This window comes from Opisthocomus hoazin, chromosome 24 (assembly GCF_030867145.1).
Source record: "Opisthocomus hoazin isolate bOpiHoa1 chromosome 24, bOpiHoa1.hap1, whole genome shotgun sequence".
Classification (NCBI taxonomy): Eukaryota; Metazoa; Chordata; class Aves; order Opisthocomiformes; family Opisthocomidae; genus Opisthocomus; species Opisthocomus hoazin.
Genome location: NC_134437.1, coordinates 7461575 through 7477240, shown reverse-complemented (window position 1 = coordinate 7477240; position 15666 = coordinate 7461575). Strand labels below are relative to the sequence as shown.

Sequence of the window (15666 nt, the reverse complement as noted above, 5' to 3'; positions counted from 1 at the left end):
ATACGGGTTAATGGACCCCAAAGAATCTGATTCAACCTGCGATCCTGGCAGATGGCAATTTCAGACAGAGCTGGGCAGCTGTGGGGCCCTTGCAGGTGCTCACCAGCTCAAAGAGAGACTAAGAGTGGAGTTACTAGTTTAGTCATGACTCTGAGCGCTTGTGTTTTTTTCTCTTCAGGAGGCTCTGTCGGTGGTGAGCGACGACCAGTCCCTCTTTGACTCCACGTACGGCGCTGCCACTCACCTCCCCAAGGCAGATATGACAGCCTCAGGGAACCCTGACTATGGCCAGCCACACAAAATCAACCCGTTGCCTCCTCAGCAGGAGTGGATTAATCAGCCCGTCCGGGTCAATGTAAAAAGGGAATATGACCACATGAATGGATCAAGGTAAGGAAAGACCCTTTCCACATCTACTAAATCTTAAATAAAAGCAAAGCCCATATCGTCCATTTGTGCTCTTGTCCTGCATATCAACAAACTCTGCTCTTTGTGTAGGACCATATCCTGCTCCCCTCGGAGTTCCCTCGTCACTCATTTTGTAATGGCCTGAGCATCTTGCTCTTGCAGTTCTGCAGCATGCATCTCTACCAGTCTCCATGAACGCTGTACAGGCTGCGACATGAGACTGCCAGGACAGAGTTCGTGCTGCAAACACTGTTGTAAATTACACGTTTCATCACTTAGTTCAGCATCCCACAAGTGTGCCATGGTTCAAGGGGCTCCTGAAGATGGAGTCGGCCACGCAGTCATAGTCACAGAATCATTGGTTGGAAAAGACCTCTAAGATCATCAAGTCCAAGTTGGTGTTTATACCAGTGTTCCAGAGTGAAGCTAGTGAAAGCTGTGCTAATGGATGTATGGCTTCACTGGAGGGCACTGCTTATGGCATCTGCGACTAGATTCGTGCTCCACCAGGGCAGAAGCAACCGTACGAAACCAGAGAGCTGTTTGCTGGAGAAAGGAAAAAGAGGAAACTGAGGTCCTTAGTGGCAGTCTATGAGGTGTAACAAAACAAAAGGCATACACCCACTTCTTCTGTGTGAATATATGCGACCACTGGTGAAAAAGAGAGTTCAGGAGCAGATCTGAGCAGTGATGGTAGCCGTCAAAGGGACACGGGTTATGATGCATCTTGTACAGCTTTTAGCCAAAAAGGTAGGAGGCCTGCCCCCCATGATGCCTAGTTAGAGCTGTGGGAGATGGATCATTTCCCCGTGCAATAAGAAATTCAAAGACTTGAAAACATTTTATTATTGCAGCTCAGACTGTCTATTTTAAAAATATTTCTACAAGTCCAAAGCCTAGGAAAAAATGTCACCTTTTTGGACAAAATTGTTAGGTGTAGAAATTTCAACCTTTTTCAGTTTTGAATCTATACAATAATGAAAAACTATTTTACTTTTTAGCATTAGGTTTTAGAGTTCGTATTAATTTTAAATTTTATTTTAATTTCAAGGTCACAAACTTCTCTAATATTTGTACAATGTTAATCCAAGACAGTTAAACAATCACAGGTTTTTCTTCTTTAGGCTTAGTTTAGTGCTTCTGTACCAGCCTGTTTTCCTGGTTTCTGAGAACTTAGCAAAGTGTAGCGTTTGAAACAGAAAGCAGCCTTGCACTTTCAGACTTCTGTAGTGAGGTGATGGTGTTAAAGACTTCAAACAGCAGCATGTTTTTTTTCCTCGTAAGTATACAGTAGATGCTGTTTTTACTATAAGATAAAGGTCTTTGAGTCCGTTGGTCTTTGATGGTGATCATTTGTAGACTGAATTTGATCTTGCCCCGGTTGTACCTTACGATCATTTCTGGACTTCACAAGAACTACATGGATCTTTGCAGTAGTGTTTCCAATCTCAGAAATGAGGCTGAAACATGGGAAACTAAGTTCTTTCCTGAAAAACGCCATCCCTGGATAACACAGGCGAAAGGACAGATCTTGAAAGTGCTAGCAGGTTGGGTTTTTTTGATAGTCATGAGGACTACCTTTGGCTACTAAGGCTAGTCTTCTTAAGCTATTCCTAAAATCTTCAAGAGGGCAATGCAGAGTGAGATCCTGACCTAATCATGCTGTGCAGATCTGACCTCTCCAACTTGCAGAGAGCTGAACCAGTCAGGAGAACTGAGGTGGCCAAATCAGCCTCACATATGGCAAAGGCAACACGCTCCCACGATCATGTGAGGAAGCCCTTTGCAGCGTTGCATCAGTTGCTCGCACCCATAGTGTCAGACCAACACACGGAAAGGGTCTCCTCCCATTATGCTACTTGTCTGTCTCACTCTCACAAATTTTGGAGGGTCAAGGGAAGAAGTTGTCCTGTCACATTCGCTGAGCAGCATATATTTGTGCTTTTCAGATCCTGTGAGCACCTATTCTGTATAGAATCTGCATGTGTGTGTACTTGTATGTCCAAAAGTCTATCTAACATTCTCATTGTATGTGTATCGCACGTACTTGGGAATGAAATGTGTTGGGCTGTCCCTCCATTGTGGTCTTTGTGTTACAATTTCCTCATCTGCTCAGAAAAAAAGGGAAATAATACTGCTTTGACAAACTGATTCATGAACAACTGTAAATGTCCTCATACCCATGGAGAAAGGCCCTCCAGAAGTGTGTTTATTCTGAGCAAAGAGAAAATCCTTCTTTATGGGCTTGTTCAGACTACCAAGATTCTTAGGCAGAAACTAAGTGTCCTCAGTCTCGCTAAAAGCGGGGTAACAACTTCCCAATCTGTTAGAAGAAAAGACTGTTTTGAATGTCAGAACTAGGCACTGGAATAGCTTCCAGCCATGCCTTTTGATAACCTGTTAGCACAAGAGCTCCAGTCCACCCAAGAAATCAGAACATTCGTGGGACTTACCCATCCTCTCCTCCTATTCATGGCTACAAATTTGCCCTTTCCCCGCATGTCCATCACAGTTCATTGTTAGTTGCTTGTTCCTCTGCCCGTCAGCTGCCTGGCAAAACTGACACATCATCTGAGCGGCAAACACCAACCTCAATACAAATTAACTTCAACTGTGGACTGAATAACAAAACCTATTCCCCCTCCCTCTCTCTCTGCCTCTCCTTCTCTCTCTTGTTTTTCAAGCACACTCTCTTACCGGGTTCCAGCTGCCTCATTAGAGGGAGCAGCCTTTATTCTGTGTTTCACCTGTACTTGAGGCGCTGGCATTTTCTGCTTGTTGAGAGAATGGTTTATGTACTCTAGGGAGTGATAAAGCTATAGGAAACCTGGCAGTGGAGGGAGCTGGATGACGGTAAGGCACAGTGTCCAGCTTTTCTTCTTTTTCTTAGAAGCCAGAAGCAGGTCTGACTGCTGTGGGATACAGCGCGATGAGTTGGTTTGGTCCTCAGCAGTGTGGGAGTAGGGGCCTTTGAAGAACTCTCCAAGCTTGTTTTGCAGACCTGTCCCTCCAAGTGCTGAACAACATGGAAACCCTTTCTACTCCATGTCAGGTTTTCCTGGTTTACTCCCAAATTGGAAAGAATTTTCCAGAAAAACTGCATATTAACTGTGTGTAGGGGATATTCAGGCAGTTGCAAGGATCTATGGTTTAGGAGAGAAGATGAGGCTTCCATAATATTGCAAGATTCAGAAGTAGAAATTTTGTGAAGGTTTGTAATATTATCAGAGCTGGACGCAGTACATGGCCTCAGAATCTGTCCTTGCCTTCACAGACAGGGGCCTGCTCAGAACAAAACCCAGTGCCACACTTGTGTTGCACAGGGATGAGTGTCCAAACACAGGGCAGTTAAAATCCAACATGGAAGAATTAAAATCCTCGTGCTTATTCCACCCCTTAGGCATTGGAAAAGGGAAATGGTCTTGTATTTGTAGCACTGACCTGTTGCACACAAAAAATAGAAATCCAGCTTTTCCATGGGTGTGCTGCCAGATGCTGTGTATACCGTTCATCCCTGTGTCCATTCAGGGACTGGAAGTGTAGCATGCAATTTTTGTCCTGATGGGTTTGTGTCTTTTGATTATTCAATTTATAGCCCATGCAGGGAAAGATCTGTCTCCTCCAATTTGCTTGCACAGTTCCCAACATACTAAGATTGGATTTCTGTTTGGACCTTTAGATGCTTTTGGGATATAATCATTTATACTTTTAAAAAACAAAATAACTTCCACATTTTAATTTCCAATGAATAAAGGAGGGTGATTATTTAGAAAAACACTGCATAAGGTTTAACCCTATTTAGAGTCCATTTTAATAATAGATTTTTTCTTATATTTTACATAAATTCCAAATACAAAGAGTGAACCAAACAACAGATGCTCCAAATTTTAACTGTATTTAGTGAACTACTATAGATCTACATGCGTAGCTAAACTCAGAGACTGATTTTTTAAAAACAGTTACAAAATTTGTATGATCTTCAAATGTGAAAGAATATTCTAATGTGCTGTATGTGCGCACGGATGTGGGCAAACTTCGCTGTGATTCCAACTGACGTTATGAATTTCGTCTAGCTAAAATAATGAAGTCAGTGCTTTGAAAATGCTTTGCAGACATTCTGTTGCTTCAGAGTATTAAAATGATGCTAAGGTTCAGGGATCTCTGAACAGTTTTATGCCACAATAATTATCTCAAAACAAAACAGCGGGACCGTCTGTGATGTCTAGTAGAAATCCCCTTTAAGCAGCGTGTGAGCCCTCTAGTGGGATTCGCTGTGTTGTTCTAGTCCCCAGCCAGAGCAGCAGACTCTGCAATTACCCACTGTCTGCATTTACCTATACGTGCTAAACACGATTATTTTACACCCTGAGGAGCCCCTCTGCTTTCCTCGGGCAGTTCCATCCTTTTTACAGCTGTCCCTTCTTTCTGCAGGCTTACAGTCTTTTTCAGCGTGAACCTCCTCCTGAGGCATTCCTGATGAGAGGCAGGGTTAAAGTGAAGTTAGATATGAGTTTCCAGGAGCTGTGATTCTGCCCTGATAGCTTTGTTCCCTGCCTGTAAGAGGGAACCACAAGCAGAGTCACAGTATGTCTGTTCTTACTCGCTTCTCTGAACTAAAAAAAAAACCACAGTTAAAACCTAATTTTAAGTGTAAATATTAAAACTGAGATAACCAAATGGGGACTTACACCAAAAAGTGGAAAATTTAAAAAGAAAAAAAGAGAGGAAGAGAGGAGGAATGAAAGGACAGGAAGAAAGGGATAGAAAGAAGGAGGAAATATCCCACTGACCACAGCTGAGTCAGGTTCAGAAATCACTGAAATCCCTTATTTTGCTCTGTCAAATGAAAGCCAAAGGTGATTCCTAGACAGAGGCCCTGGGACAGTAATTGCTTTATTTTCAGGTACCTGGAACACAGGCTGAAGCTGTACAGAGGATTTATTAGTCAATGCCAGGCTAGCTGCTTGTCCATTTTGGCCAGTCTAGCATAAATTTTCCCAAAACACCAAGCTCTTGGCATCCCCAGAGACTGCTGCTGGAGCTGCTGGAACGAAGAGTCGTTGGACAGACAGTGGGAATGAGTACTGCTTCATATTCCTTGGACTCTGTCACTGCCACAGTGAATATACTTAAGAGATCTTGTGAAAGCAGCCTATATCCATTTACCTCAGTAGATCTAAAATGTTTTCTGCCCAGAACCTGAGCAAGTCCAGCATATACAGCCACTTGAAAGTCTGAAGTCTCTGTGAAAAGTCAAGGATTAACCTGGCATTTGAAATCCCCTCACACAAACCATTTCAAATAATGAGGAAATCTTTATATAAATCTAAGTCTGCTTGTGGGTAGTGCATGAACTACGAAAGGAGCTATATTCAATGAATACGCTATTCATGGCTCGCAGCTCCCTGTTCTCATTTGATACTGTAGTTGTTCCCCACACTGAATTCTTCTTTGTGTTGCCCACAGCTACACCTACCTTTTGCTGGGATGCTGTTAAATCCCTCATCTCAGACTGGGACAGCACAGTAATGGGCGTCCAGGAGCTGCAGCGATGGTTCAGTCTGGTAGTGCTGTTTCATTTCCCAATAAAACACTCCATTTGGATCTGGTAGGAAATGCTGGGTTACAGAGGACAGAAAAGTCAGGATCTTCCCGCTTGCTGTCATTAAAGATATCACACTATTTTTCTTAAGGGAAGGACGGTTCTGTCTCCTGCCCAGTTAAGTTTTGGCAATGCTATTCCCAGTTGCATTCAGATCAGTTAGCTCTGGATCCAACCATCCTGAAAACTTCCTCAGAGGGAAGGGAAGCATCTACTCAGACACGGACACAACCCTGCCGGGTACATGGAGCACACTTAACGTGTCCCACAGGATTAATGGGGTGGCTTCTCTTCCCACAGTAGTAAATCAGTGGTTGGCAAGGACACCTCAGTCCCTTAAACTTCTTTTTCAGATCTGTCTCTGATACTTGGTTGTCTGGTTTTGGCTGCTGAGAGATACAGAGCAAGGCAGAGGATGGGCAGGGTCCTAACTGCCAAGCCGAGAGTCTGCAAAGTGAAAAATCATCACAAAACCACCGAGGAGATATCTTGCAGTGCTGGTGTTATTTTTGTTACTGTGCTCTGTCGGTCATGTGAATGCGCACGACACTTAGCAGAGAGCGTAGAGACAGCCAAGGACCCTGTGGTCTTTTCATGTGTGTCATTTCACGCCAGTAGAAAGCATGTGTTCTCCTCGGCAGATAAGCTTATTAGAAAACATCTGGATATATCCTGTAGTTCTGTATGAATATTATATATGTAACTATTTTATCATAAATAGTGCATATCTCAATGCAGGGCTATTTTCCAGGGAAATTTAACTACAGAGCAGGGGGGTGAGAGTGAACCCCTTAGCAGGACCTTAGGCAGCAGGAGTGTGCCACCACTATTAGCACCTGGGACGTGCTGACTGCAGGGAACCCAAAGAAAATGTTACTGTTGTGTCTGAAGGAGGGAGAACTTCATCCCAAAGGCAGGTGGGAATCCATGTGTGGGGATGTGTGTGCTCGGGTCTGCCCCACCAGCTGGGTTGCCTGCACCATTTAAAGTCAGCAGCTGGTCTCCAGGCAGGGCGGGCGAGGAGGTCGGTCACCTCCCGAAGAGAGTCTGACACCTTGAAGCACGGATGCTCTCGCCATTTCACCGAGTCTTCTCAGGACAGCCTGTACCTCGGGAAAGAATAAGATCTTTTGTGCTGCTTCAGGGCTTTTTCTCTGCCAGTACAGGCAGCATTTAACACCTGACACAGAGTATTTCAACAGAAAGTTAGAAATGATCACATTCCCTGTGAAAACCCTGGTGTCCCTGCAGTTGCTCAGACTCTCCTCTGACTGCCACGGGGACATTAAACCTTCAGCAGTTTGCCTCTCTGAAGGCGGATTTTGGTTCCCTGCCTGGAAAAACAGTAGGCGAAATAGTAAAACCTTAAATTCGAACATGTGTAAGTTATACATCTTATTTCCATTTTCAAGCAACATTCCCTCAGCAAGACATGAGGAAAAAATTACCATCTGCCTTAGAATATCTCGGTGGAGCATTTATCTCCCAGCCATGATAACTGAATTTCAGTAATTTCTCCCTTCAACCCTCCCCCCCCCCCCCCCCATTCAGATTAAGAAACAAATTTGTTTAGTGTCCAAACTTGGAAGCCTTGCCAGCTGAACTCGGAGGGTGGGATTTGGTGCACTGTCATAGCTCTTACCCTTCAGCGAATGGTTTCCTCCCAGCCCACTTTGCTTCTGGCAGGGAAGAAGGACGGCTGTGTGCTTAAAGCAGTGGACTAAACTGCTCTGGATATGGGCTCTGTGCTCACTTTGCATGGAGGTTGCACACTAATGCACCCTGGTAAAGGTGTGGGCACTAACGCTGCCCTTCCCTGGTACATTCTCAGGACTGGGATGTGCTGTGTGTGTGGCAAGCTGTGGACTGGTAGTTTAAGTGACCTCTAGAGCTAAAAGCATGAGTTACTACTGCAGCAGGAGAAAAACAAAATCTGTGCTCCCTATCTGTGGTTTGGAGGCTCATAACTCTCCCAGAGCAGGACAGAGAAAGCCTATTGCTTGCCAAGGGTCTGCAAGTAGTCCAGGTTTTAGCACAGTGCCGCCTGAGTTGCTAAATGTTCCCTCCTCATCACTCCATCGCCTCAGAAGTAAAACTGGGGCCAGAGCCTTTTTCGCACACAGTTTCTGTGGTCTGAAGTTCTTGACTCAGCCTAAGGCACCTAAGATTGCTAGGTTTCCTATCCAAGTAGTAGACAAGTCCGGGACTGATTGACTGTTAAGAACAGACATGATCAGCTACACTCAGACTTTTTAGATACCACACTAATATTGCAGTATTCTCCTGTGACTATCCTTTCATCTTGCCACGGGTATTCTGTGTTCTTTGTTAATGAAATGAAGGGGGTGTAGCTGTATTTCTGCTTAGATCTGCAGAAATGCCTTAGGACACGAGGTCAATTGATTTATTCCACTGTAATGGAAAGATGATGTGCAGGGTTGTATTTAACGCAATGCGAGAGTGAACCAGTCCAACAAGGGCTCCTAGGAGCATGGAGCTGTGTCTGAAGGGCTGCTAAAATGCCACTGAGCAAAAAGGGATGGAGGGGAAGCAGGGAGTGTAACCAACAGAGAGGCCAATGTGATAGGCACCTGCTTCTTATCTGGTTCATGAGCTTTGATATTTCAGAGGTATTGAGTGTGACCTTACAGCTGCCATTCACTTTGTCTGAAAGTCACTCTTCTTTGCACCTCCAACTCTCTTTCCTCCAACTGGTTTCGTTATCAGAGATCCCCTCCGTGAGACTTGTGATTCACAGATCACCTTATGACATTCATGTGACAGGCCAGGAATGACCTCTCCCACATGTAAAGAAACTCCCCTTAGCTATTCAGCCTTGTGATACTTGCCATCTCCGTAACCCAAACCTCCTTCTGCCACAGCAGGGATGAAAGGTGCAGAATAATGACAACTCATCTGCTTCCTTTTGCGTTTCAGGGAGTCCCCTGTAGACTGTAGTGTGAACAAATGCAGCAAACTCGTCGGAGCAGGGACGGAGTCCAACCCAATGAGTTACGGCACCTACATGGATGAGAAGAATGGGCCTCCTCCCAACATGACCACCAATGAGAGGAGAGTCATTGTCCCAGCAGGTATCACCACCATCAAAACTCTCTGTGTCATATTTCCTTGCACTGTCTTAAATATCCAGCTGAGCAGATAAGGCTTGTTTATTCACTCACTGAGGAATTCTCCTTCTTACAAACCACGTAAAAAGTAAAGAATATATCAGTGTTTCTGGCTATTGGGGATTTCCCGTGTCCCAGTATATGTTCAACTTTGAATAAGAACAAGAAGTGGGTTATTAGTGTTGCTTTTTTTCTTTTTCTTTTTTTTTTTTTTTTCCCTGGAATGAAGTGTTGTTTTGGTGTGTTGAACCAAATCCATCTCCTGTAATGTGTTAGAGGAGAATCTGCAGTGCTTCATGGGACATGCATAGTGTGATCAAAGAGTGCAGTTCATAGGCTAGAATAAGCATGAAGCGGACCCAAATTATAACTCCCATGATGCTCTGCAGGATCCAGATGCCCTTTCATCTCATATTGATTCAAAATGAGAAATTTTGTTTTCATTTTTCTGTTAGAAGTAGAAAACTAGGAACATTGTATTTTGCAGGAACTGGAACTACATTATCCTTCCAGAAATTGTTACACAGAAACATTCCTGTCCAGTTCTCTGTTTCTATTTGATATCCACATCTGCTGTCTGAAATTGGCAGGATGCATTAGATGCATTTGGATAATCAAGGATGAGAGCTGCTGTGGCAGGCAACCGGTGAAACCTGAACCTGGAACACAAGGGAGTCTTTTCCCTGCAAAGTTTATAAACACCATAGATATAAACAGGCTAGCCCAAGAACTTTCCAGCAAGGGAGATATTATGAGCCAAGTCCTGGCCCAATTTACGTCCTGCAGCTTCCACTGATTTCAGGGGGTGCAGCTTTTCACCCAGTGTTTGTGAGGGTTTCACTGAGGGTTGTAGCTGATTCAAGCAGATGGACTGTTGGCAGAAAGAAATGTACTCGTGGAATTTATCTATTTTCTGATCGTGGCTTGACCACGAACAGATGACAATTCCCAAGCATTTGTTTGCCATTTGGGATGAGAAGAAAAAGCTTGAACTGAATGTAGTGAAGAGAAGCCAATAAAAGATTGACAACAAATCTCAAAGTACTGTTTAAGCTGGTGTTAGGATCTGCTTAGAGAGACTGGCTAACCTAACTGGTGACAGCATCAGATATGTTTTCAGCAGCAGCATTGCCTAGAAAGGTGTTAGCTGATACCAACTAGTCGTTATATTATTAAAAATAGCCAAGAGGGAGTATTTATCCTGCTCTTCACCTTGCTATTTATGCCTATTTAAAAAGATCAAGGATGGGCTAAAGTTTAGCACTGTTGTAGACATAGGGGAAACAACTTTTAGTGCCCTCAGTGGAAGAGCAGGTCTAAAATCTCCTCTTTGAAGGAAAGTGAAAAAAAGGACTTTTTTCCCCCTCATGAGCATCCATAAATCAAAACTTTGAGATACTTGTGAAATAAAAGCAATTTACCAGACTTTGGAAGACAATAATGAACATCATCCCAGATCTCTGGCTGCAGGATATGAGGCCCAATTCATCCAGGAAAGGCATTTGGAAATTTTAATACAATCCAGAGTAAAGTTTTATAGCGCATTAGGGTGAAGATAGGCAACAATAATGTCACATTAGGCTTGCAATAGTAAAAATAACAAACTCAAAGCAATGTTTCAAAAAGACAGTTTTTCAGAGAACATTCAATGTCTTTGCAGCGATAAATGGCTGAAGGAATATCTGAAATTCAAAAGTGTTTGTTTACAGGGAGACCACAAATGCACTATGCCCTCTAAATGTTGGGGTTTTTTTTAAAGCTCAAGACAAATAACTCTTTTAATTAAAAAAAAAAGAATCCTCCCTTGAATACTTGCATTGTAAAATTCTCAGTCTTTTGCCAGTGCTTAGAAAGCAGAATTTAAAGTGGCTGTTGCCAAAATTTAAAGGAAATCCATCCTTCTTTCCCAAAGCACACTTGCAAAGACATGGGGTTGTAAGTTCCATGTTCAAAAGTAAACTTCAGGAAACCTGGTTTTCCTAGAAATTCAGCAATGAAATGTCACAGTTACAATTTCAATATTTCTTGGTCTTACTTCTCCATTTCGTGCAGTCATTCTGGAACTCAGCTGCCCAGGAAGGCACCAGGTACAACCACTACCTGACCTTTTGTGTCAAGGGATCCCTGCAGCCCAAGCATGTACAGTTTACAGTCCTGGACCAAGGTGTTATTTTATACACTTTAAAATGTGTGGCAGCAGCATTTCTTGTCCCTACCTAAAGCACAGGCTACTGGCTATGCGATGGCTACATGTTTCTGATCCATTTTCTCAACTGCCTTTGGAACTGAAGTGTTTAGGGTTCATCTTAGAGGAATGTACTGGCTGTAATGGACAGATCAAACGTCTCCAAAGTTAAGGCTTGACTTCGCAATCCTCTCCAGCTGCAATGGAACATGAATTTGCAGCTTAAATTTTCAAGTGGGATACATGGGGAGAAGCAGCACAGGAAACATCTGAAAATGCAGATATGCTCTGAAAATGACTCTGTAAAAATGGTATCGTGGCACAAATTCTTGCTGTGACTTTCTGATCTAATGCTCTTTTTGAAACTCAAAGGACAATTTCTTTTTTTAGCTACTGATGCAGCAAACCATCACCATGGGGTCTGAAACTCCAGCCGGGTTCAATCTCTCTCTTACGTCATCGCCAGTAATAAAGATTCCACAGCTGGAGCTTTGCTGACAGTCGATAATGATGCATTAGACAGTATAAAATCCACATTGCCCTCCAATAGCTGCGTTGGTTTTACAGGGCTAGCGGAGGTAGAATTGTGTTCTTGTCAGCGGGGTGAACAAATGTGACTCAGAGATACATGGCAAGTGTTCCGTTTAAGCAATAATTTTTTTTTCAGAGTCCCTTTGCTGCCCGTAAATACCGCCATCCTCAGACTTTAAAATGCCATCTGTTGGGACTTTGTAATGCACTTGTGAAGGATGGTGTGACTTCAACAGCACTGATGTAATTATATAGCATTGCAGAAACGAAGCTGTGACAAGCATCCCCTTTCAAAGGGATGAGTTTGCTTCTGGAAGCTTTGTTCCAGAGGGAGGAAAGTCACAGTCAAAGGTCACTAACATTGTTCCAAGCATGGGTAGAGGATCCAGGCAGGTGGGAGACAATCGAGAGAACTTACCCTGCCAGAGGGCCAGTGTGATCAATTTATGTGCCTTGAGCCCTGTTATAGCATAGCACTTGTTCATCTTGGCAAAATGCATTGGCATCAGTAAATTAAATTCATTTCGTTGTGGAAACAAAGGTTAATGCTTTAACTGGGCTACAGAGAGTGCTAGACTTGAGGCCTGCATCTAGTGTTACCATCCTCTGTGCTTTCCTGCCAGATCCCACCCTGTGGACCCAGGAACATGTGCGCCAGTGGCTGGAATGGGCTATAAAGGAGTACGGATTAATGGAGATTGACACCACCATCTTCCAGAACATGGATGGCAAGGAGCTCTGCAAAATGAACAAGGATGACTTCCTCCGAACCACCTCCCTCTACAACACAGAAGTTCTGTTGTCTCACCTCAGTTACCTCAGGGAAAGTAAGTATCGCCCCGACTCATCCCAGCCGCAGCGTGACACGCTGATACAAGGAGCTGCCATGAGTGTTGAACTTCTAGGGCTCTTCTTGCAGGATAAATAGCAGCAAGGATGAAGGAAAAAGAACAAAGGCAAGCAGAGAGAGCAAACAAGGAAGGGAAGAATAAAAAGTGGGTTGGAAAGTTTATTTTAACTTAGATGGAGTTAGTGATGCTATCAGGGAGGTGAAGAACTGAGCAGGACTCTTAAGAAGATTAGATAGTCTTACAGATAATAGAAACATCTGTGACTATATGATAAAAATACATAAATTTGCTGTGGAGATTAAACCAAACATTAACACACAGTCACAGTCAAATTATTCCATAGCTTTGCAGTTAGAGAGCTGTACACTTTTCCCCAAGGCTTCTGGTAAAGGCTGCTTCAGAATAGGATCCACAACTGGCCAGAGTTGGAGATTTTCTATGTTCCTGGAGACCCAGGTCTGTTGGAAAGAGGAAAAAATGCAAGAGCAATTCCCCAAAGAGACCCAGGTCTGTTGGAAAGAGGAAAACATGCAAGAGCAATTCCCCAAATGTAAGTGCACTGAAGCAGACGTCGTGCAAAGACCTAGTACTCAATAAGTTTTGGTCAACCTCTTTATTGCTACTCTAACCCACACTAGAGTATGTGATGGATCCAATGCTCCTTTTTGCTGTGGTAAGCGCCTAAAACAGAAGCTGTGAGCACTCTTCTGAGCTGCTTGTGGGAAATGCACACCACAGCAGCCCAAGCAGGAATGATCACTTTCTGGTTAGCACACGCTCTTGAGGCTGTGAGTTTTAGATTCAGACCTTTCTAATAGTTCCTGTGCAACCGTGAGCATGTCCATAGCTTCTAAATGTCTCCTCATCATCTACAAAATGGAGGTAAAAGCAGTTCCTTTCTTCACAAAGGTGTGCTAAGGATAGTTGTGTTATGATGAGGCCAGAGAACTAGAACTAAATCCGACATGCTCCAATATTTTTTCAAGTGAATCAGCTTTTATCGGACTATAATTATTTGAGGACTGAAAAATCAGGAGAAGGTGCCATAAAGCAAGGTGGGAGGGCAGGGAGAGAAAGGAAAAAAGTATATTTCTTCCACTGGGAAATCAAATTGTGATGTAAAGGCAGCTGAAGATGTCTCCATCTGGCCAGTGCAATAAAGCAGAGAGACCGCATTTATTTAGGGTGTTTCTTCCAAGCTGTTCAGCGCTGGTCTCTCCCTGCCTCTGCTAAAATCAGTGGGGGTTTTACAGATTACAGTGGGACAGGAGTTAGATCACAGATGGGTGCCTCTGTAAGCCCCACCTTTATTTTGTCTGAGAAGGCAAGCCAAAGAAATGATTCACAACAAATAACCGAATTCTTGGATTTGAACAGTTTTTGTCCCTTGTGACTTCACAATAAAATAATTTCCGATCCAAAATAATTTGCAAATTTCATCCTGTTTCATCAGCAAAGAGCTGCTGGCTCACAGAACACTTCAAGATTATTGCAGATGCAAACTAGCTTTCTAACTAAGGTTTGCATGCAGAATTACACATTTATGGGAAATTGTAAGGCAGTTGTGTGAAGCCAGTGCTGCTTTGGCCAAACCTGCTGACTTTGGCTGGGCAAATCAGACGCTTTGTAACCGGAAATATTTTTAAATTCCCACAAGATAAATACTCAAGTGAGACACTTGACTTGTCTTCTTGATAAGACTTGAGAATTGACAGAGAGAGATGAAGAAAGAGTTGTATGTTCTTTGCATCAAAGAACCAAGCTGAATTTGAAAAGATTGGCAGAAGAGTTGAATTCTGCTGCTGCTTTAGCTCCAGACAGCATCTCCAGTGATAGCCTCAAGTGTTAGGTAGCCAGTTACTTGGGGTGTTCGAAGAGTGCTCTCGTGGTGTAAGCCTGAAGACCTGGATTCAATTGCCACCTTCACCATTTGCTGCTGACCATTTGTTCAGGAGCAAATTCCTGCTTGATCCTACCTACCTTAAGATACCTGAAGTCTCTAAATTAGTAGTCTGGTCACACTGGTCACCGTTTATAGAAAAGAAGCAACAGAGCACATTGAAATTCAGGCTAGTAGTCCCCTGGTTCACACATTGCCTTTAAATGCCTGAAATTAGGAGGAATAAACCTTTGCCTCAGTTCCTCTGTGCTTCAGTTGTACTTGCTGTAAAACGGAGCTAGTAATCCTGCCTTCTTGTTGGTCTTGTCTGTCGAGATGGCAAATCTGTGGAACAGGGATTGTGCCTCATGTCTCTCAAGACCCAGCTCAATGGAGTCCTAATGCAGTTGCAACATTTAAGTGCTGCTGCAATGCAGGCTGAATAATAATCATAAAAATATAATGTTCTGCCAGAGGAATGCCTACAATGATTTCTATGCTATTAAGCTTGTGCAAAACCCCAGCAACTTTGCTGGATTCAGACAAGTTATTCCAATTTTACATGGATGCATACAAAAGGAGAATTCAATCCCAGTCCATCCTCGGCTTTTATGATTATAAATTTCTCTCTGCTCAGCCCCGTGGGCTGTTCTAAGACGTCATGCGAGTGCTGTCTTATTAAAGCAAGCTCCTGTCTGAGTGGAGGTCGGGCAGCCTCTGAAGAGCATTCCTTTCCGTGCAGCTGTTCCTAGCGCTGCCTAATGACAGTCTGGTTTCTGGATTGCTGGTTAACTCCCTCACGGAGTAACGCCTTCGAAAGGAGCTTATTGTTTTTCCAGACTGATTTCCAGTGGATGTTTAGTGCCGAGCCTCTGAGCTCAGTGCCACAGGGAGATGGTCTTTTTTCATGAGTTTTCCCCTTTTCTAAGGTTGTTTGTTGCAGAGACATCCAGCTCTGTTCCTGCTTAGGGTGGAGAATATGTGATGGCAACAAAAGACAGGAGAACTTTGGGGAACTGGAGATCTGTAGGCTAGATTACACCAGCCCAGTCTCTCTTTTGAAAGGTGTTTGTCCTCTCAGG

At 43.5% G+C, this 15666-nt stretch overlaps 1 protein-coding gene across 3 annotated transcripts in view; it reads left to right on the top strand.

Annotated features, from left to right (window-relative positions):
• Positions 1 to 15666, top strand: part of FLI1 (Fli-1 proto-oncogene, ETS transcription factor) — an 88477-nt gene that overhangs the window by 49666 nt on the left and 23145 nt on the right. For all 3 annotated transcript variants that reach the window (XM_075442483.1, XM_075442482.1, XM_075442484.1), the window contains 3 exons: positions 179 to 390; positions 8948 to 9102; positions 12478 to 12681. In XM_075442483.1, coding sequence (XP_075298598.1) covers positions 179 to 390; positions 8948 to 9102; positions 12478 to 12681 — 571 coding nt within the window. The remainder of the gene's footprint in view (positions 1 to 178; positions 391 to 8947; positions 9103 to 12477; positions 12682 to 15666) is intronic.